This window comes from Eumetopias jubatus, unplaced genomic scaffold (genome assembly GCF_037043125.1).
Source record: "Eumetopias jubatus isolate StellerSeaLion01/CBP00866 unplaced genomic scaffold, mEumJub1_p1.0 scaffold_13, whole genome shotgun sequence".
Lineage (NCBI taxonomy): Eukaryota > Metazoa > Chordata > Mammalia > Carnivora > Otariidae > Eumetopias > Eumetopias jubatus.
The window spans coordinates 12,957,312-12,980,715 of NW_028274819.1; the positions used below are offsets into that span (position 1 = coordinate 12,957,312).

The window sequence follows — 23,404 nt, forward strand, 5'->3', positions numbered from 1 at the left end:
CTCGGGTCATGATTCCCAGGGTCCTGGGATCGAGCCCCACATCGGGCTCCCTGCTTTGCGGGAGGCCTGCTTCTCCCTCTCCCACTCCCCCTGCTTGTGTTCCCTCTCTCACTGTGTCTCTCTCTGTCAAATAAATAAAATCTTAAAAAAAAAAGAGAGAGAGAGATGCAAGAGACAGGAGTCTCCCCTTCCAAGTAGGAAAATGAGTACCCCAATTCCCCTCAAGCAAAAACAGTTGTCTCAACATCATCACCACCAATTTTTAGAGCCACAGAACGTAAGCTGCTCTCTTTTGAGCAGCAGGAAATAATCTAACAACATTATACTATGTAAAAATACATTTGACTGCTCCTCTTCCAATAGGAAACAGCGAGATCCACCTTGGGAGACTTCCCCCACCCTACTCCCATTACATAGGGAGTGTAATGCTGCAGGGAGAGGAAGTTAAACATTACTTTCAGGAAGAAGGAAGGGTGTGGCTTCACTACTGAACAGAAGTTAAAAATAAAAGAGAGAAAGAGAGAAACCTAGTACTAAATCCTGGAATTCCCCACCACCTCCAAGCCCGAGCAGTCCTGCTCTCCCCTTTCAATATATACTTCTCATTCCTAACCCTCTATTCTGGTTCCCATAAAAATCCTAGAACGTTGCAAACACTGCCTCCGAGTCCCCTAAATGGGCTTTTGTCCTCTCACGCAATATGCTCCTCAGCATGAGGGACCTTCTGTCTTAAAAAATAAATAAGTAATCAATGGAAAGGACTATTGGAGCATAAGCACTGTTGTTAGTAGTTCCCACCGGAGATCTCTTAAGATGGAGTCTACCAAGCAAGGTGTACTACACACACACACACACACACACACACACACACACACACACACACACACACACACACACACACACACACACACACACACACACACACACACACACACACACACACACACACACACACACACACCTCAGACAGATTACATCACAGTGAAGTCAGACCAGAGAAACCATAGGAAACACAAGATACTTCTCATTTCTAACACCAACTCCCCCAAGTCACTCAAGAGTCAGCCAACCCAGAGACCACTGGCTCCTGTGGCTATCTGGGTTAAATAACAGCACGATGCTCCTCCAGCTCTAACCAACAGAATTAACAATGACCTCCTCCCTCCAAGACATGATTTGCAAAGTTAACAAAACAAGCATATAAGGATTATATGGAGCAGGAATACACAATTTATGGATACTGCCACACCTTCTGAGCAGACTGTTCCCTAAGGGAGCCTGAACTGCAGCTGAGAGTACAAGATGCCCAACCTCGCCAACCACCAAGCAGGCATTTACCTTCCTTTATGTTTGATACCAAGCTGAGGGAAAAAAATCAGAGAAAACCAAGGACCCTGAGTACAGCTCCAAGATATATGATCTACCATGACTAGAATTACATCCCAAACCAGAAACCCCACTCCAGCAAAACAGGAAGTCAGATAGATGCTTCTAGTAATACGCCATTCAACTCAGCAGAGCAACAATATTCCATCTCTTACATCAGTACTGGAAAGGTTCACCATGATACACGGGCACTGGACAGCCCATCACCATGAGGAAAGTAGTTTCCCAAGTAGGATCATAGCCTCTCTATAACCATGCCAAAGTCCTACCTGCAGGTCTGATGGAGAGAGGGGTTACCTGATGCCGGCGGGTGAGGGTGCCGTTGGCCATGAGTGGGTTGGCATCTTGTGGTGAGACCCGGACGCGTTCCAGTTGCGCCGAGACGTGGCGCCGTTCCTCCTCCAGCGCCCGGGTCAGCTTCTCAAACTGGGCCTCTTGTTCCTTCACAGAGGCCAAGATGCTGGCGGTCGACTCCACCTCTGAGTCGTCCATGAAGGTAAGGGGCGGAGCCGCCGCAGGGCAGGGTAAAAAGGAAGGTGTGGATCACAGAGGGAGGAGCAAGGAGGGAGAAGGCCCCCCTCACTTCACACTACCGAGAGAAGGTAAGGGAGAGGAGAGAAAAGGTCACAGGTCAGAGAAGACAGATGAATCATTAATCCCAGAGCCAAAGATGCCCTCTTGTGGTTTTACTGCAATGCAGAAAGCCAGCCACCACCAAGCCTAGAAGCCCATCACCAGTGTCCGCTCAAGCAGGATCCTTTGCCCACTACCCTTTAACACCTGACCAGAAATAACCACTTAATGGAAAGGTGCAACTAGATCCAAGTCTACACTGTTGGCAGGAGAGAGAGAATATGGCTAAGGGCTGTAGTCATGACAGGAGATTAATATTAGATTATTTTTCCCTGGAAAAATTTGCTGGCATTAACTCAATGAAAGTTGTTAACTCCACAGTACAGCCCAGCATTCACTGTCCTGCAGCGGCAAGCCATTTCTAGAATTAAGGGAGCAGTAGAGACCTACAGATCTTACTTACCTCCCCAAACCTTAACACTGAAATTGCCTCAGTGGTGGCAAAATTTACTAAATGAATATGCTAAATTAAAATGCCAATCAGAAATAAAAATAGTAAAAAACTTCCTACCATCAAACGCAGGTAACAAAATGAAGGCCCTCATATTGAATACACTTATGGAGTAGTCTTTCTACTTTTCAAGACCATACTATCATACTGAAGGCAAACCGTGGGCCTTGGCTAAAGGAGACAAGAGAGCAGTAAAACCACAAAAAATTCTGTGTGTAAAGAGGCTCCACTTGCAGCGAACTTCACCTCTTTGGGGAGTAGGAAAATGAATATTAGGCTCAAAATCTGAAATTGCCCCTCACTCAAAGTAGTTCACTTCACATTCTAACCTCCAGTCAATGGCTGGGAACTTCCTACATCCCTGTTATCCTGCAGAAAGCTCTAAAAAACCAACTATATTTTTACATCTTTATTTATTCCAGCTCAGGGTAAGTATCCAAGTATGTAGAGGATTTGTGTGCTATTTATACAATAAACGATTGTTATATAAAAATGAAGAGTTCCCCATACCCTACTGTATTAACTACAAACCGGCCAGTAAATGGAGGGGCACTGTAGTCACACCATTGGACTCAACAGGGTTTCTCGCTTACAAACAGGCTATAGGAGACTTTATGGCCAGTCCAACATATACCATGTCAAGAGGTTTTAAAATAAACTCCTCCCCTATTCCCCACCCTCTTCTCAACCCCCTAAAGAAAAAAAAAGGCACTTAAAAAATTTATTCTTAATAAACGTATTTCCATACACACCTGTTAAGAGAAGGTCGTAACTGATTGGTTTTAACACAGAGAACAGCCCAGTCTAGATTCAAAAAATCATGGGAGAAGCATCCCAGCCACCACAGCAAGGAGGAAGCAGGAAGGAGAGAGCTGCAGAAATATTTGGAGGAAAAATGAGATTGAGAGGAAAATAAAATATACACAAAACATTAAAAAATAAGAGGAATGGGGCAGGCATTGGGAGAAAGAAAATCTGGGAATGGAAGGGAGTCATGTAAAATATGACTTGGAATTGCTTAATGTGACAAATGCCCTTTGGACTTTGCTCTGTCTTCAGATACCTGGACCTTGGATGTAGTTTTTATTAAAACTGGGATTCTACTGTCATGGAGTACTTCTGCACAGAACCAGGAGTAGGTTATAATATGGATAAAAAGTCACTTACCCCCTATTCCCAGCAATCAAATTGGGGGGAAAAATTTCTGTTGTTGGAATGCCCTTCACCCCCCTTCCCACCTCTAAGGCAGAAACCTCAAAGCCCAGTCCCAGCATGCCCACAAAGACATTGAGAAACCAGTGCAATAGTCGTAGTGGGGAAGACATGTGGGGACTAGCCTAGGCTGAGCCTTTTGCTTCAGTTCCCTTTCCCACGCTCTCCAGGGCTCTACCAAACAAACACTTGGGCCTGCTTGCTTTAGAGTATATGCAGCATTCTGCAAGCAAGAGCACTTAGAGGAACAGATAGACAGGTGTCCAATAAACTCCCTAATTAATCCTCCATCACTAAGACTCCTTCCAGTGGATCAAGCACCGAAATCCAAGAATATGGCAGCCCTTCTCTAAATTCCTCCGACCCTGACTCTGGGCTCCCACAGTCACTTATCAACTCCTGTTCTTCTTTCCAGTCTGTTGCCGAGTTTTCCTATTCCCACCCTACACCCCAAAAGGCCACTCAAAGGTCTTTAAAAAGTATCCTCATTTAAAAAAAAAAAAAAATGCTGCTCCATCCTCATCTCTATTGCTTCATTTTAAGCATTGTCCTTAACCGCTATGTACCATGACCTATGAACCTTCCACACCAAGAGGACTCTTAAGCTCAGGAGAGATTCTTCAGTTCTAGATTTCAACAGGGCCTGAATTGCAGTTACCACTCTGGCAGGCTCCACCCTGTAATCTTCTTTGCTAATAAAAGCCCAAACTACCACTATTATGGGGCATACAGTGACAACACTCCCTGCTGCAGAGAAATTGTCATCGTGCCGTAAACAGCTACTTTTTACCCCTTCAATAAAGGGAGTTAAGGAAGGATAGTAGGAAAACTACCCAGGGCTCTAGATCAGGATGCAGGATCTTTTCCCATCCTTCATGGCTTTAAAGGCTGACCACCAGGCTCTAATTTGGAGAAGAGGACAGCACACTTAACCAGAAAGAGAGGATCAGATTCCTAGGCCTAATAGCATGGGGAGATTTTCTGCCTGAAAGAGGGCAGAAGCAGAGGCTGTGTAGGATAGGATGCAGAAGACTGGTCCCAGTCCTGGCTCTGCCACTAGCCAACAATGGCAGAAGGTCACTGCCATGTTCTCATCTGAGAGATGCCAACACCACCAGCCCAGTTTAACTGAGTTGCTAAGAGGATCAGGTGAGATAATGTATGTCATACAAGTGTGAGGTATTAAGTTGTTTCAAGAGCTAGTTTCTATCTCCCAATTATATTACTTAATGGTAATGCCTCAGCCCAAAACTATTTTGTGAACTAGTAGATGAGACTAACCAGATCAAAAGCATAACTGGGTTCTAAGGAGTGGATGAGCTGGTTCTCCTGCTTCAACTCTATTTACTAGGAGGTCCCACCTAGACCAGTGTTTCTGGGACATAGAGTGCAGCATTACACATCTGCTATAGTAAGTTCTTGACCCCTTATTTGAGGCCTTTGCAGTTTATGACCACAGAGAAAGGGAAGGTGAAAAGAACTAACAATTACTGAGTGTTTTACATTTATTATCATGGTAATACTTACAACCTTAAGGAAGTTTTACTGCAAATGAGAAAATGGGCTCTAGGTGAAGAAACTACCCAAGGTCTTGGTTAATAGCAAATTCTGAATTTAAACTCATATATCTATTCCATTCCAAAGCCTGTGTTCTCGTTCTACTACATGCTGTCAAGTCCAGAAAGTACAAGCCCAGGATAAGATGGACAGTCCAGTCCTTCTCCCCCATAGTCCTTGTACTTTCTGCCCAAACATCACAGGAAAAAAGTGGGGGAGGGGTGCTTGGGGGCTTCCATTTTTCCTTATGTTAAAGCGTTATTCATAATGTCTACATATAAGACTTAAGTGGGACAACAGAAACAAATGGAAGGAAAAAGAAAGCGGAAGCGGGGGAAGAGAATGAAGCTGCTGGCGAGCTCCAGCGCATGGCCTCCTCACAACTCAGACTTGAGGAAAGAGTCTTCGTCCGTGCGTCCGTGCCATACACAGAAACAAATTATGCTTTAGACCAGAATCTGCAAACCATTAATGGACTTTGGCAATTAGAGTCAAGAAAGTCATGGGAGTCCAGGCCAACACCTTTCTTAATATTTTCAAATGAATTACACTGGCTCTCACTATAAAAAGGCCGTCAAGGAATTCTCAAAGTGAGGAGGAGAGAAAGGCCACACATAAAGTGAGCCCTGCCATTCCCCTAAGTAACTGGTTTTACTCGTAACAAGCTGTAGGTCCTATAGACCTGTGAGTCTACAGCAAGGCTCCAGCATTCAGGCAATGACAATGGTAAAAATTCAGTCTCTTCTGTAAGAAACCCAAACCAAAAGTTAAACTGGATCAAATACCCAGAAGGACCAAAGAGACGATGCCAACCAGGTAGCTGGGTAAAAAAATATCAGCAATAACACAGTCCCTGGAATGGCCTATTCTACTGTAACCTGGCCATAGGAATGTAATTTGGAAATATGATTCTTAGAAGTTAAGAATACAGGCTTTGGAATCAGACTAGGTTCAATTCCCAGCTCCACTGCTTCTTAGCTGTAGAACTTTGGGCAAAATACCGCTTAATCTCTAAACCTCAGGTTCCTTTTCTATAAAATGGGGGAAATAAAATACAGCTAAGGGTAGTTGTGAGAAGTACGTGAGACAATCTACAAAAAGTGCTTAGGAAAATGTCTTGACATATAGCAAGCTATAAATATGGTTACTGATAGAAACACTACCACAAATAGCTAACCCAAGGGATTAGAGTTTGGTGGTGTTAATAGGACCTTTGCATAAACCACGCATGTCACCACATGCTCCCATCCCTGCTTTACAAGTAGCCCAGTAAACTACAGGAATTCTTCATACTCTCAAAGGGAAAAACAAAATAAAATTCCAGACTAGGGGTCAAAAGACCTGGGGTTCAAGTCCTGGCTCTGCCCAAAATTAGCTGTGAGAACTAGCTCGCAGGGGAAGTTATAACCCCTATAATCTTCACTTTTATTATTTGTCAGGGTTTAGCTTTAATGGGCTAATATATGTAAAACTATAGGCTAGGTGACTGAACTTCTCTCCTATATCCATGCTATTCTGATAAGTGTATCCAAAGACATGAACAGAATTAGGCAAGCTAACCCTTGTGGAAAGAGGAAAAAGTATTTGTCCTCAGGGAGAACTGTAAGCCCCACAAAATAGTCTTTGGGTTTCTTAGGAAAGAAATTTTATCTTCTGCAGCCAATCCCAAAGCCAGCTCTCCTCCTTCCTTCCTTTTTATTATGAAATCAAAACCAATGTCACAAAGTGATGCTTACCTTCAAAAGCAAAAATTAGCAAAACTCCTATGTCATCCTAGGGATTTCAAAAGGCTGGGGGTTTTTTGTTTTGTTTAGATTTTATTTATTTATTTGACAGAGAAAGACACAGCGAGAGAGGGAACACAAGCAGGGGGAGTGGGAGAGGGAGAAACAGACTTCCCGAGGAGCAGGGAGCCCCATCCCAGGACCCTGGCACCATGACCTGAGCCAAAGGCAAACGCTTAATGACTGAGCCACCCAGACGCCCCTCAAATGGCTGTTTTAAAAAAGCACACTAAGGGACGCCTGGGTGGCGCAGTCGTCAAGTGTCTGCCTTCGGTTCAGGTCATGATCCCAGGGTCCTGGGATCGAGTCCCACATTGGGCTCCTTGCTCAGTGAGGAGCCTGTTTCTCCCTCTCCCTCTACTGCTCCCCCTGCTTGTGCTCTCTCTCTTCTCTGACAAATAAATAAATAAAATCTTAAAAAAAAAAAAGGCACACTGAGCCTCACACTGAAGAATACCAATCAATAAAATATAGCACCTGTAACACCACAGAGCTGTACTACATAATGCTCAAGCCAACAAAGGTAGGTCTTCTTCATCCCTAAAAGGCATGTTTGCCTAAAATGGCATGTGCTCTAAAATTCAAAGCAATTATTCCTGTTCAACCATACACACAGAAAACCGCCATCTTATTTTTAAATTAAAAGAATATATTTTGTCAATAGTTTTTCTTTGGCTTTTTATCACCAAGAGTGCTAGTACCAGAGTCCAAGGTCTAAGCACCTCACCCACCACCTGATGTTCCACCATCCCAAGCTCAGTGAGAACAATTCCAGTATTCCCTCGCCTTTGTTGGGAAAACAACTCTCACACTAAGCCCAACTCCTTGGACGTAATCTGTAGTAAAACCTAGAGAGTACTCTGCTCACTTCACGATCTCAACTGACCACTTCTCAGAGTTACAAACTGGTATTCCGGAAATGGCCTTGTCTTAGGTGTTAGCAGTTTCTGAGCTTCCCTGTGGATCTGCCTGATGCAAGGCCCAGCTTCTCCACTTAAGAGCACCCAAAAGGCAGAGTGGGGACTTTCATTTTCACAGGGAAAGACTAGATCTTAATGTGTCCACCATGAACCTCTCTGATGAATTAAGTCTTTGACAAATCACTGTCCTCTTAGGAAAGAGTGATACTTCTGATTGAAGTTTCAGAGAAAAGAAGGAAAATGAATATATAAAAGTTACTTGTTAAAAGGAGGTTGAGTTGGCAATCTCCACACATCAACAGGACACCTTAAACTCACTTGTCTTATTATCCTGACCCAAACTTACATATCAGAATTTAGTTTTTACCGTGACTGTGACTTTAAAAGAAAAAAAAAAAATCAACTCCATCACTTTGACCCTAAATTCAGAAACCAGATGGAACATTCTCCTTGTTCTCTTTTCCCCTACCGAGTATTCTGGGAACCCCCCAAACCATAACATACTAAATGGCTGAATGCTGAACTGGCTTTTGAAGCAAAGGAAGGGTGTGGCTCTCAGCTAGTGAGGGGCCCAGGACTGAAAGGGTATGGAAAGAAACAAAACCTGCTTCTCTCTTGGGCACGTATGACACATACACAGGACTGGTCTAACAAGTCCTTCTGATCTCTCAGGCCAGGCCGCCTCCTTCTCCACCCCCATTACCCACGTGCTTCTCCAAGGCCCTCCACTGGGACAGACAACGCTGAATTTTCTCTCAATCCTGAAAGTCTGAGACACATGAGTTCCTTACCTGGATCCCTGATGCAACCCGGCCAAAGGAGCCTCACCTAGCCTTATAAGGAGAAAGCAGAGCTTTAGGGAGAGGCCGATAAGGAAACAAAGATAAGAGGGAGGGGCAAAAAGAAGGAGGTGTCAGACTGGAGGAAGGGGAGAGGCCAAATGCCTTTCTCCTTCCTACAGGAGAAGGGAGAAAAAGAGAGGGAGGTCAAGTACACAATGGGAAATGAGAAAAAGTCTAATCAGACTAGGAAGGTATTGTGTAACTCCTGTGTCATAAAACAGAAATCCTAAAATTAAAATTAACTAGGATACCTTATACCCTTCCCTACTCTAGGCTAGAAAAAAAAATTTCATGGAGGAAAAGCTTAACCTTAGGGTTTTCTAGAGGTCACCCAACTGTTTGAGCTCACATTCCTTTTTTAAAGAGGCAGCTCCTCACCAAACCCCCTTACTTTCTATGGCATTCTCAACATTTCCTTGTTCATCCTGGTTTTTTTTATTTTTTTGAGATTATTTATTTGTCAGAGAGAGGATGGTGTGGAAGCAGACAGATTTTTGGGTCTTACCTTCACTTTATTTTTTTTTTAAAGATTATTTGAGAGAGAGAGAGAGAGTGTGTGTGTGTGCGCACACGTGAGCTTGGGGAGGGGCAGAGGGAAAGGGAGAGAATCTCAAGCAGATTTCGTGTGCTGAGCTCGGAGCCTGACATGGCTCGATCTGACTGACCCTGAGATCATGACCTGAGCTGAAATCAAGAGTGGGGTGCTTAACTGACTGAGCCACAAAGGCGTCCCTGGGTCTTACCTTCACTTTAGTGAGCAAGAATTTACTCGATTCTGAGGAAGAATAGCTTGCACTCTACCTCAGACTTTCCATTTTATAAAGGAATAAGAATTCAGGAGGGAAGGTGCTAGGGGCAAAAGTAATACAACTTTTTACATAATCACCTATCCTTCCTCTGGAGGGCCTGCTCTGGAAATCTGGCTACATGCCACATTCTCAAATCATCCCCACCTCAAAGTAGAAAACCTAATCCCAAATATCCCTACTCTCATTTTTAATGTGGCATCTCACTAAACCAAAAGCAGAGATCAGAGCTGGGTAGGAAACAGAAGGAACTAGAAGCAGGGAAGATTGTGCTGGCCAGCATCAGAACAGAGGGGAGGGATTGTTCTAGCGGTATGTTAGCAATCTGCCTCTGGGGCAGCTGTCCTCCTGGGCAATCAAAGGCCGGTCTGTGTGTGTATGCTCAGGGACTAGCCAGCTTGGCAAGAGTTGAGGACTCAGCCACCCAATCCACAAAGTTAGAAGAGATGCCTGTTTCACAGCTGGAATGGAGGGCAGGGAAAACACAAAACAAGGGAGGAAAGGAAGAAGGAGGGGCACAGAGAATGCTACAGGTGCTATTTCAGTCTTGGGGGGAGGGTGGAAATCCCAGGAAACTACCAACCATTCCCTAGTTATGTGCAAACAATGAACTGCCAGTACCTCCCAATACTGAAATCAAAGAATGGGTAGGTTTCTCTGTGTAGTAGGGTGCCAATTGGAAGGGTATACCGTAAAATGCTGGCCCCAGCATCGCCTGTTTCTCTCTGTCCCTTTCAGGCCCAACAAAGTATCTGCAATATAGAGAGTGAATAAACATTATATAAACAAACATCTATCTCTTTCTAAAATTCCTTTCTTAATTAAATCCTAGAGATCTATAAATAACAGTAGCACACATAAAACTCAGTGAAATTCCCCAATGCTAGGAGATGGAGGCCATTTATATAACTCAAGTGCTGAGACGCAAAAGGCCACAGTCAGAATTCACACTCCCTAATCCCTCGGAGTAGCTAGATGCTCCCAGACCCATTAGACACACAAAGGCTGCTCTCTTCTCAGTAGAGCCCTGGAGCAGAGCTGCTCTCCAGGGACAAAGAGATTTCACAGGAGAACCACAAAGACATGGCCCCTCTCCGTTCCCCCACTCCCAGCTTTCTCACTTCCTGTCACAGTAGCACCAGACCACAGTCTCCCAGAAACAAACAAATACAAAGTGCTGGATTCTGGGCTGCAGGCCAACCGCATTCCAGGGCATCCTGTCTACCAATCACCAGTCGGAGCTCCCACTTTGCCCTGCTCAGTTCCTTATCATGTTCGGGAAAACAACCCTCCTCCCTGCCCCAAGCCAACACTACATAGGACAAAGCTAAGGCCTTTGAGAATCTGCAGAAAGATACTGTGTGTGGATTTAAGGGTTTGAAGCGGGTGAGGGGATTTGTAAGATTCCTACTTGGCAAGTCTCTTCACTTGGGAGGCACAGCATTGGGGATTTGAAAGCTGCTGCGGCGCTGATACTCAGTTCTGATACATGCAATACATCCCAAAGGAAACTTCAGGATGGCGATCGGATTGCCACTCTGGCTTCAGTCAACGGAATATTCCCACCTGGAGAATGACTTTAAAACATCCTGTCACCCATTCCCACTGCTTTCAAAGTCTTTCAAACCCTTTTCCCCACAAGCATAAAGTTGATTCTTAGAGGCCCCACAGAGAACAAACAAAGGCAGCAGGCTCCACCCTACCAAGAGGCAGGATAAGCACCAGCAGGTGCTGGGAGCAAAGTTCTCTACCTCCCTAGGGAATAAGGGGAGGACTAGAATTACACAGTAGTCCTGGAGGCAGAGAGGTCAAGACAGCAACCTTGGCTTTTCCTGCTCACTACTCCCCCTGGAGTGGGTCAGGGGCTGTAGATTTGGACTTTCTTGTGGGGGTGGGGCCTTCCTTTCTAATAAGGGTCCTCAGCTAATTCCAAGAATGGGATAAATGACGCATTCTTCTCTTATCTTGTACAAGCCCATTGGATGTTAGCCCTAAACCCCAGAAGCAAAGATTCAGATAGAAGTCAAGCTAATCTATTAGACTGAGATTCTTGAAATCCAAGGAACACCCTTTGCCCACAGGGCTCCATTCCCTTTGCATAAAGCATTGCACAGGCTCAGCACAGAGTTCTCCGAACAGGGGACTAGTATGCTATCATTTCTCATCATTTATTCTCCTTTCCTTGCTCCTAAAAACTCCTTCCCCCTTCTTCTTGGATCTGCTAGAAGTAGTCTGGGCTGGACCCTCATTTAGATAGTATATGATGTAAAAGGACCCTAAGTCTGAAACAGCACAACTTAGAAGGAATTAACTCATATCTGGATCTGACATAATCAGGTGGAAGGAGGTGGGGCAGGAATACACACAACAGTCAGCCATTCTAGGGTTGGGTAGAAAAAATGGGTATTTAGCAACGCTAGGCTTTAGAACAGAACTTCAATGGCAGAGCCTAGCCACTGCAAACTATCACTGAAGCACACACACAAAAGCTTAAGATCTCTTACCTAGCACTGAATCAGACTAACTCCCTTCTCTCAAAAATAACCGAGGGGTGCCTGGGTGACTCAGGTGGTTAAGGATCTGACTCTTGATTTCAGCTCAGATCATGATCTCAGGGTGGAGACACCTGAGTTCACTTTAGATCCTCGCCCTCTGCCCCTCCCCCGCACGAGGGCTCTCTCGCGCTTTCTCTTCTCTCAGATAAAATAAATCTTTAAAAAAAAAATGAAAAAGTTCCAATTGTTAGTATCCTTTTTTTTTTAGATTTTATTTATTTGAGAGAGAGAGAGCATGAGTGGGAGGGGCAGAGGGAGAGAGAATCTCAGGCTGACTCAGCCCCTAGTGCAGAGCCTGATGGCTGGGCTCGATCTCACAACCCTGAGATCATGACCTGAGCGAAAACCAAGAGTGGATCGCTTAACCGATGGAGCCACCTAGATGCCCCCAACTGTTACTATTTTTATCCCATTCTCCCTCATCATAGCCCAGGCCAAATAAATCAGTCAATTAAGTTAGTATCATGTGAGGTAATTACACAAAAGGAGACCAAAAAATCTAGGAGGGTTTTCACAGATATTTAAAAAAAAAAAAAAAAAAAAGAGGGCTGTAAAAGACTCACCCCAGAGGACTGACCCTCATCAAAGCTGCTGCTCCAAAAGGATGCTTAGTGGGTTCTCTGCCTCAAACTGAACAGGTGAGACAGAAAAGCAGTGCTGACTCAGAAATACAGTCAAGTCACCCCAGGGTGTGAGGGAAGGAAAGGGAACAGTATAGCCAACCGATTACAATTCAGCATGACTTCACCAAAGGTCCTGGTTCTAATTGTATCTCTGGCTGTTTGCAGACATATTTAGAAAACCCAACCAAAGGAGTAATGAATGGGTATGGAGAGAGTCAATGGAGGGGGGCCAAGACTTAAGCTGAATACTCAGTGGTTGGAAGAGCATGAATCTGTTTTGCTATCTAATTTCCCAATACCCCTCTTTCCAAATGAAGCCCAAAGCTGAAAGAATTGGGGTGGGGGGGAGGCAGAGAAAAGAATGTGACTGAAGAAGGTTTAGCTACATTCCAACTAGCCAGCATCCCACATGGTATTAAGAGTGCCTGAGAATCCAATCCCACTACATGGGAGTTGCTGGGGCTCTGCTAACATACATCCAATTCCTCCAATCCTCCACCCCCCCACCCCTAAACACTCTGAAAAGAAGCGTAATTGAGATAGCTTGATGAAGGCACCAGCTGTTTCCACCACTCTCCCTCCCCCCAACCCCAGAGACCACAGTTCAAACTCACATCAAACACTTAATACAATTGACTGGCCAGTAGGAAGGAGAAGCCTGGACTAAAATAGCAGGAAGAGTGCCAACTGGCCCCACTTAGAAGGAATGTTTTCCTGGCTCAATTTAAAAATAAGAAACCTTTGTCACCCACTCCCTTCTGCCCAATTATGTTCTCTTTTCCGCAACTTACCCCTCAGTGTCAAATGGATTTCAGTTTCTTCCCTACAGCTCCTTGATCTATTTTCAAATGTCAGGGAATACAGGGGAGGTATAAGGTTGAATGTAAAGTAATGTCTGGGAGACTAGGAAGCTTCCTGGACTGCAAGAGCCAACACAACACAGGGCTCTTACACAAGGGCAAGGACACAAGAGACCACACAGCATCCATCTCCACATTTCAAATGAAGAAAGAAAGGAACGAACATGATGTTTCCACACTTGAACAATGATGGTAACCTGATTTCCCAAGGCATGGGTAGCCAGTGAAAAGTATTAACATGATCAGCCCCTCCCCCACCCATATTAGAAGTTGGCCAGAGCTAGCCAAGGAGGAAGGGAAGGAAGCCAGCACTTCCTTTTCAGACAGGAAGTAACATTGGCCCTTCCTGTCGAGTTTTAAACAAATTGTCCAGCTGAGTTTCAATGAGAACATCCTCTCCTGAATCTGTTCCACAATTTCAAAATGGAGAGGGGAAGTGGAGATATGGTCTAAAAGTTTCCCTCCCTCACAACAGGCGAGTTCTCCATACCATGCTAAGTACTGGCATAACCCCCAAATCAGGCAGTGACATCTGTAATTCCTACACAATACAGCATAGAGGTAGAAAACTTCAAATCAGTCACCTTCTCACAATGTCCACTACCATGAACTATTCTTTTCTACTTCTAATACTAATTTAAATAACCACCCAACTGAGAAATCACATAGATATGTAGCTTAACTCAAATGTTCAGGTTTTATGGTCCTCAAACCTAAGTGATCAGAATCATCTGGAAAGGTTTTTAAGAAAATACAATCTTGGGGCACCTGGCTGGTTCCGTCTTAGGAGTATGTGACTGTTGATCTCAGGGTCATGAGTTCAAGTTCCACATCCAGTGCAGAGATTAAATAAACTTTAAAAGAATAAAAAAAATTAAAAATACAATCTCCCAAATCTACCTCCTCATCCCCCATACCTCAGTTTCTAGAGGGAATGCCTGGGAATTCATGCTTTTTAAAAAGCTCTCAAAATGATTGATAGTCAGCTGTTGAGAATCACTGTACTAGCCTACCCCTGACAACCCTCTGACCACCACACACTCCTCTAGCAAGAAGGGCACTTGTTATTAACAAACTATAGAAATGATCCCTGAAAGTATGTTAAATACTGTATTGGGCCTATTATTGTCCACCAGACAGCTCAGATCATTATTCCAGGCTGGATTAGAGGCTGCTGGAAAGCATGGGTTTAAATATAAGGATGGCTAGAATGACACAGTCCTAAATCCTGTACTCTAGACTCAGAACCTAGAAAAGAATTCTCATTTTTTGGAATCCTAAGCTGTACACTGGAGAGTATGTCCAGTTGCAGACTGGACAACCCTGATTATTTTTAAAACAACTTAGTTCAACTGCCCTCCAAGAAACGAAGAGAGCTGTGCCAACATTTTGAAAGACTGGTTCCAAATCCCATCCCAAAAGAAGTCCAAAGTCCCAAATCTAGAATTCACAACCCTAGATAATTCTAGTCCAGTTGAAAATACTGATTCAAGGGTTACCTCTGACACTTATTCAAGCAAAAGTCACTTTAACTTCTGGTTTGAGTAAGAGCAAGTGAGTAGCAAAATGTTTTTAGAAGGACCATAAAGAGAAATATTTCCACAGGAAACATGTGTCACTAAAGATTTAGGAAAGAAGAATGCCATTGAAAAACATACTTTCAAGACAACTACAAACACGGGGCGCCTGGGTGGCTCAGTTGATTGAGCACCCGACTCTTGGTTTCGGCTCAGGTCATGATTTCAGGGTCGTGGGACTGAGCCCCACATGGGGCTCTGCACTCAGTGGGGAGTCTGCTTGAGATTCTCTCTACCTCCCCCTCTGCCCCTCCCCATTCACGTGTGCACACCGCTCTCGAAAATATTTTTTAAAAAGACAACTACAAACATCTATAAATGTTGAAGTAATACGCATCAAGAAGTTATTTAAAGCAACTTCAAAATTAGGGGAATCTGTGATTGCCTAGAGTATTTCCTATGCAAGATGACACAGTTACTTGACCAAAGGAGAAGGGGATGGTAAGGAAATAAATGTTTCCTGATTGAGGTCATCTCCCAAGGATGATATTAAGTAACAGGATGACAACTAGATAGGTATAATTAAAGAGAAGGACAGAGGGTAACCAGGTCAAGTGCAGGGCTAAACTCCAAACTTAGAGAAAGGGCAACAGAGGGATTCTTTCACTGAAAGACAAGAGTAGCTAAACCAGATTATCTTGAGAGGGAAAGTAAGATTGGGTGATTCAAGACACAAGTACTCTAGAAATCAAATATCCTTTTACTTTCCCATATGTGGCTGCCATAGAACATCAATCACTAAACAGTTGGTGCTTATTCCTCAATCCCACCAAAGCCAACCAGCTCAGTATATGCTTTAATAACCCTTAAACCTTAAACATACATATGGAAAGGGAAACCAGTGCAAAACAGAAATATGAATATGATGACCTATAACGTGGTCCCTGAAGCCATTAAATACCAATGATTAGGACTTGGGGGAAGCAGGAGCTTTTTGGTCAAAGGAACAAAAGGAAAAGCAACAGATTAAGTGGGGTAGGCATATTTGGTCATAAACCAAAGCAACAAATGTACTCAAAAGGAAACTATACCAGATCTAGGTTGTCAGTTCTCCTGTTCATAGAAAATTGACTATGTAGATAAGAAGGTAGAGAAATATATTTCTCTAGGGAAGAAATTTTTATCTTACTTCCCAAACACATATAAGCTTATTTTAAGCTATTATATTCTCCAAGACAAGGGTCATCAACCTATGCAAGATCTGCTACTCTGCAAATTATGTGCTGACTGTACTCACATGAAACTTCTACAATGGGACAAAGATGGAGGCTGGGGGGGCGCCTGGGTGTCTCAGTCATTAAGCGACTGCCTTCCGCTCAGGTCATGATCCCAGGGTCCTGGGATGGAGCCCCGCATTGGGCTCCCTGCTCGGTAGAAAGCCTGCTTCTCCCTCTCCCACTCCCCCTGCTTGTGTTCCCTCACTCACTGTCAAATAAATAAATAATATCTTAAAAAAAAAAAAAGATGGAGGCTGGGTCAGGTATTGCCTCAACTCTTTACAGAGAACACACAAAAAGTCGTTACCAGCTGTTGTCTCTGGGGTCTAAAGTGGGAAGGAGATACTTTTTTGCATTGTACAGTGCATGACAAGGTCCTAAATTATCCCCTCTTCCCCCCAACACATATCCATCGAACCTCTCTGAGTAGGTCTACTTCTCCCATCTCTCTTGCTCACTGGTAACAACGAGCCTCAGGACCTTTGCACTTTCTACTCATATATACATGACTTCACCCTAGTATCTTTTAGGTCTCTCTCAAACATACCTTATTAAGCGAGGCTTTCCCCAACCACTCTCTATATATTTAAAAACTTCACTCCTACCCTTGCACTTCTTATTCACCATTCTACATATTCTGCTTTATTTTTTCTCAGTAATATCACCACACTGGGGAATACTATACATTTACTTATTATCTATCTCTTCCAACTAGAATATAAACTCTGTGAGGTCTATCTGGTGTACTGTTATATTCTAGTGCATAGCATACCACAGGCTCTCAAATTTTTTCTTTTAAAGATTTTATTTATTTATTTGTCAGAGAGAGAGAGAGAGAGCATGCGCACAAGCAGGGGGAGCAGCAGGCAGAGGGAGAAGCAGGCTCCCCGCGGAGGAAGGAGCCCAACGCGTGGCTCAATCCCAGAACCCTGGGATCATGACCTGAGCTGAAGGCAGATGCTTAACTGACTGAGCCACTAAGGTGTCCCTCAAATCTCTCTTAAATGAATGAAGATGTTTCACTTTTCCAATGAAAACAAAAAGTTAAATTTTAGAAAAATCAACTCTGTTCATTTTTCTTTCTATACTTTTGCACACAAAGGTTTATTCATTACATCTCGTTAGGAGATTTAAAAGATAACTACTGTATTGTTAAAACTAAGTATCTGGAGTAAAGAAATCCTGCCCTCTCCTGCCAAAAAAGTTTCTAGCAATAAAGTTCTATACCAAGGGCGCCTGGGTGGTTCAGTTGGTTAAGAGACTGCCTTCGGCTCAGGTCATGATCCTGGAGTCCCAGGATCGAGTCCCACATAGGGCTCCCTGCTCAACAGGGAGTCTGCTTCTCCCTCTGTCCCTACCCCCTCTTGGGCTCTCTTTCTCTCACTCTCTCTCGCTCTCAATAAAAAAAAATCTTAAAAAAAAAAAGTTCTATACAAAGAGAGTGACATATACATGTGCAAAACAATTCAGTCCTTAATTTTTTTTAAAGATTTTTTTATTTTTAAGTAATCTCCACACCCAACAGGAGGCTCAAATCTACAACCCCAAGATCAAGAGTTGCGTGCTCCACCGACTGAGCCAGGCAGGCACTCTTTCAATTAATATGTTGGGCCATATATTGTCTTCTGAGTCTTATGAATGGTTGCAAAACAGGTATTTTCACATGTATATAAAAGCTCCTGTAAGGTAGTAAGATAACAGGATGGGACAAAGAAAGAATGCTGTCATGTTTTCTTAAAATAGCCTAAGAAGGCAATTTTTTTTAAAAATAAAAATAGGAAAGAGTAAAAAGTTTCTTGCTTACTGTTGGGAGCCCTCTTTCTGAAAGATCTGTGATGATGCTTAATTTCAGAAATGCACTTAATGACATCTTTGATTTCCATTTAATGTAACTTTACTTTTTTTCTAATTGTGATCTTTGGCCCATCAGCTGGGGTCTCTTGTAGCCTGACCTGCAGATTTGGCTGACCTTCAGCAGGGTACACATTCAAATGACCAACTCTGCCCTGGTTTACAAAGTAGTCAATGGAGAAGAGAACAGCAGAGAGGTTACAGAACTTCCCCCATTCCAACACAGAAACAGTGGAAACAAATCAGATTGGCACTAATTTCTCCTTTAAAACAGGCTACTCTATTTTAAAGGTGTGCTGAATATACACCAGCTATACTGTTTCAATGAGATTCACTTCACCTGCAAAGAAATGGAAACTGTAGGTGCTTTGATAAAAGTACTGAAAAGTTGACCTAGTTTCTATAAAGTGTCTTATGTCCTCAACCATCAGAATATATTTTGGTTTCTTAAAATATAAGCTCCCTAAAACAAAAATCTTTTCACACCACAAAGCAGTCTGTCAATGTGCTACTGCATTCCAATAGAGAAAAACACAGGAAGCACACACACAAAACTGGTAATTTACTCTTGGAAAAGTACATTTCTTTTGCTCCACTGTCAAGTAACCCAAAATGAGTAATTAATTAGTAAATATGGATGAGATTTGAAAATAAAAAAAGATAAAAACTAATCTGAATTACTAGAAGAGATCTTCTTGAATCACAATTTATTTTAATCTAGATCTAACTGAATAAACCAGAAGCAGTATCCTAATACTTGTACCTTTAGTACATAAGTACAATTTATTCTATGATAAGAATCAGAAACTTCTTCCATATTAAGTGTTAGCAAGGCAAAACAATGCCCATGAAGACTACCAACCTCAAGAGAAAAGATAGGGGACACCAGAGATCAGGAAAGCAAACAAAAAGGAGAAAATGTAGAAGAATCAGTAGATGGAAATGTGGGTTAAAAAAATGTAAAGAGTTGGTTGGGGAGGGGCGCCTGGGTGGCTCAGTCGTTAAGCGTCTGCCTTTGGCTCAGGTCATGATCCCAGAGTCCTGGGATGGAGCCCCGCATCGCGTTCCCCCTGCTCAGCAGGAAGCCTGCTTCTCCCTCTCCCACTCCCCTTGCTTGCGTTCCCTCTCACTGTGTCTCTGTCAAATAAATAAAATCTTAAAAAAAAAAAAAATAGAGAATGATGTTTCCTGAACATAAAAGAGGCAAGTTTATTTCAAGAAAAGGGATGGTAAAAGCCTGCCTTCATTTCTATGTAATTTCCTGTACAACCATTCATAGCTGAATATTATTTTACAAAATCCTAGTGGGATAAAGAATCTGGTTCAGGGGCGCCTGGGTGGCTCAGTCGTTGGGCGTCTTGCCTTCAGCTCGGGTCATGATCCTGAGGTCCTGAGATCGCCCTGTGTCGGGCTCCCTGCTCTGCGGGGAGCCTGCTTCTCCCTCTCCCTCTCTCGCTGTCAAATAAATAAATAAGATCTTAAAAAAAAAAAAAAAAGAGGGGCGCCTGGGTGGCTCAGCCATGCCTCTGCCTTCAGCTCAGGTCATGATCTCAGGGTCCTGGGATCAAGCCCTGCATTGGGCTCCCTGCTCAGCAGGAGGCCTGCTTCTCCCTCTCCCTCTGCCCCAGCTTGTGTTCCCTCTCTCACTGTGTCTCTCTCTGTCAAATAAATAAAATCTTTTAAAAAAATAAAAATTTAAAAAAAAGAGAGAATCTGGTCCAAAGTCAAGAATAATAAGCCCAAACAAAGCTCTTCCAGTCCGTTCTCCGCAAAATTAAAGAAAGTTTACCCTTGGATGCTAGAGTGCTGTCTCTTGTAGATGGAAAAGATGGAAGAGGGGCACCTGAGTGGCTCAGTCAGGTAAGCGTCTGCTTTCGGCTCAGGTCATGATCTCAGGGTCCTGGGACCAAGCCCCACCTCAGGCTCCTTGTTCAGCGGGGAGCCTGCTTCTCCCTCTGCGTCTGCTCCTCCTCCCCCTAGCCGGTGGGCGCATGCACACCGGTGCGCACTCTCTAAAATAAATATTTTAAAAAATGGGAGAAACCTGTATGGCTGCTTTTCCCTAAAGTCTCCAAGTCTCTGAAGAAATTACTGTAAGATATTCAAGCTCTGCAATCTGTTTCTTTTCTCCCAGTAATGCCTCACTTTACTTTATTAAAAGCTATCCATCTCTATAGTTTGGACAACCCTGCCCAAATAACTCCCCAGACTTGCCTATTATTACACACTTTTTTTTCCCCATTAAAAAAAAAGTTAGCTTGGGGTGCCTGGCTGGCTCAGTCTGTATAGCATGCAAGATCTTGGGGCTGTAAGTTCAAGTCCCACGTTAGGTATAAATTACTTAAAAATAAAATCTTAGGGGCACCTGGGTGGCACATTCCTTAAACGTCTGCCTTTGGCTCAGGTCATGATCCCAGGGTTCTAGGATCGAGCCCCACATCGGGCTCCCTGCTCTGCGGGAAGCCTGCTTCTCCCTCTCCCACTCCCCCTGCTTGTATTCCCTCTCTCGCTGTCGCTGTCCCTCTCTCTCTCTCTCTCTCTCTCTAATAAATAAATAAATAAATCTTTAAAAATAATAATAAAATAAAATCTTAGAGGCGCCTGGGTGGTGCAGTTAAGCGCCAGACTCTTGGCTTTGGCTCAGGTTGTGATCTCAGGGTCCTGAGATGGAGCCCTACATCGGGCTCCCCACTCAAGGTAGAGTCTGCTTAAGACACCCTCTCCTACTGCCCCTCCCTGCTTCATGCGTGCTCTCTCAAGTAAATAAATCTTTAAATATAAATAAATAAAATATTTTTTTTAAAAACTTAGCTTACTCATCCAGGAAGCCCATTTATTCCCTAATACAAACATCTATACCCTAGAATATCAGGTTTTAAGAGACCTTAAAGGGTATTTATTTAGTCCAACAGACAAAAGATATCTGAATTCATTTAAAGCATCCATTCTAATAGCAAAAACTTACAAGGCATTACCATGAGCACCATTTTTACATTTATTAAATCACTTAAGCATCACAATTCTATGAGATGGATAATATTGTCCTCATTTTACCAAGAGACCAAAGCTTAGGGCGGTTAAACAATTTGCCCAAGGCAAACGCTAGTAGGTGGCAGAGCAAGAGTTGATCCCGGGTAGACTAGCTCAGGGATCCATGCTCTTAACCACTATGCTACACTGCCTTGCCTCTCCAGATGTGTGGAACTCCTAGACTGGAAATTCTGTTCGGTCAGCATATTGATAAAAAAATACAGAATAATGAAGCATTTGAGTCAAAAGGTTAACCATGGGTGTCTAGATGACTGAAGGATACACAGGAGTTCTTGCGCTATTCCTGGAACTTTCCTCTAAGTTTGAAATTTTTTTCAAGATTAAAAGTTTGAAGTTGCTTTTATCACCATATAATGGGATATCTTTTGTAAAAGTGATGACCAAACTACCTGTTGGCCAGCAAAGAAGGCTTTAAAAGAAAACGATCCTTATAATGTCCCCACGAAATGCCTGATCGAAACTGCCCACATCACTCCAGACTGAAGGACTCAACTGAAGAAATAGGCCTAAAAATGGGTAACACTGTCCCTGAACCACAACAGTAAATGCGGGCTCCATTCTCAATATTTAATATTTAATAACCAATGACATGTAATCCCAAATACGGGGGGGGTGCATTTACTCCCAAAAATACATTATACAATATAACCAAATACAAATCTATCCATACACTTATTTCCCCCTTGCTAGTTCTAACCAGAATATCAGTTCTCCCCACCTTCCTCTGTCCCTGCCAGGCTGTATCAATGCTCTCTATTGGAAACCTTGCAGGCAGCTGCATTTAGGCAGAGCGATCCATGTTTCAGCTTTATGATCAAGGCATTTAAATCATTGTGCAATGGAAGAAAACATGAAATCACATACTGATAACCCACGCATCATTCTTTTAGGCAAGTTTCTTGTTACTACCGTTCTAAATTACCCATGAAAACCAATTTGGGTTCTTAAATTCATAAACTTCCCAATACACTTCGTGAACAAAATCTCCTGAAGTTTCATGGCGGAAGCACTGATAAAAAAAAATACAATGATATCCGAACATACCTTCTTTAGAACACTGATGTTCAAAACTATCATCCCAAGCTTTTTATGTTTTTATTAACTAGTATATTTAAAACCACTCACTTCCAACATGTCTGAAAGCAATACGTCCCTGCTGCTGCCCTAGTGAAGTTTCAGGTAAGCAGTTGCCTCTCCCCTAGACAATGGCAGTATTTAAGGTTTCAGTGGTTGAAGTTAACAGCTGCCTAGATTATAAAACATTAGGACCCTTACTTTTTATACTATTCTTTGGACAGCTTTCCCTGAAAAGAAACAGAATTTTGTTTTTAATTAAAATTTTAAATCTTCAATTATCTCCAGAAACCTTAAAAATGAGAGGTAGTAAATGTGTAAAAGGTCGAAACTACAAACCACAGCAGAAGTTTCTAAATCACAATGTGATTTCATTAATCTAGGTTGTATTGCTTCCTATCTCAACTTCCTTTTAGCCTTCCCCACAAAAGTCCCTCAGTGATTCCCATCAAGTGCCTTATTTAACCAAGGCTTACTGACACCTCGGTATATACCAGACACTGAGCTGGGTGCTAAGAGGACACAGAAGTAACACAGCATCTACACTCAAGCAGCTCACAGTCTAGAGGGAAAGACAAAAATAAGTAGACAATTTTAACACAGTGTGATAAACATTTTTGAGCTACTGTTAGAAGCCTCTCCCTGCAAGTTGGCAAGATCATTCCAAACCACATCCCTGAAAACTGTCTGGAAGAAGAAATTTCACTGATAATCAAAAGTTGGGAGGCATTTCCGGTAAGTTTAAGAAATCAGGACAGCAACGATGAGCATATGGGAAGATCCCTGTTTTAAAGACTGAGATAATACCCATTCTAATATATTCGGCTCCCTATGGGATTTATGGAAAATGGATTTTTTACATATATTATCCCAACATGCAGGGGGTTGGAAATCTAAGTGGGGGCAGGCCTTCTGCAAAATTAAACACTTCTGCCTCTATCAAGGGCTCATTTTAGTTCTGGTTCTTGTTTCTGTTCTCTCCAGAGAACAGTAGTACATTAGTGG

General features: G+C 43.0%; 1 protein-coding gene and 1 pseudogene across 6 annotated transcripts in view; both read right to left on the reverse strand.

Moving 5' to 3' along the window:
• The window catches only part of CTNND1 (catenin delta 1), a 46,477-nt gene that overhangs the window by 20,164 nt on the left and 2,909 nt on the right, over window positions 1–23,404 (reverse strand). For 4 of the 6 annotated variants that reach the window (XM_028111164.2, XM_028111163.2, XM_028111162.2 and 1 more), the window contains exons 2-3: window positions 3,223–3,342; window positions 1,684–1,975 (exon numbers count right to left, since the gene is read on the reverse strand). The exons of 1 other annotated variant lie outside the window; for it this stretch is intronic. In XM_028111164.2, the coding sequence (XP_027966965.1) occupies window positions 1,684–1,878 (195 nt within the window). In that variant the 5' untranslated portion in view covers window positions 1,879–1,975; window positions 3,223–3,342. The remainder of the gene's footprint in view (window positions 1–1,683; window positions 1,976–3,222; window positions 3,343–23,404) is intronic. One more of the 6 variants, XM_028111161.2, reaches the window with a different exon arrangement.
• Window positions 14,664–14,735, reverse strand: LOC148162607 (small nucleolar RNA U3; annotated as a pseudogene).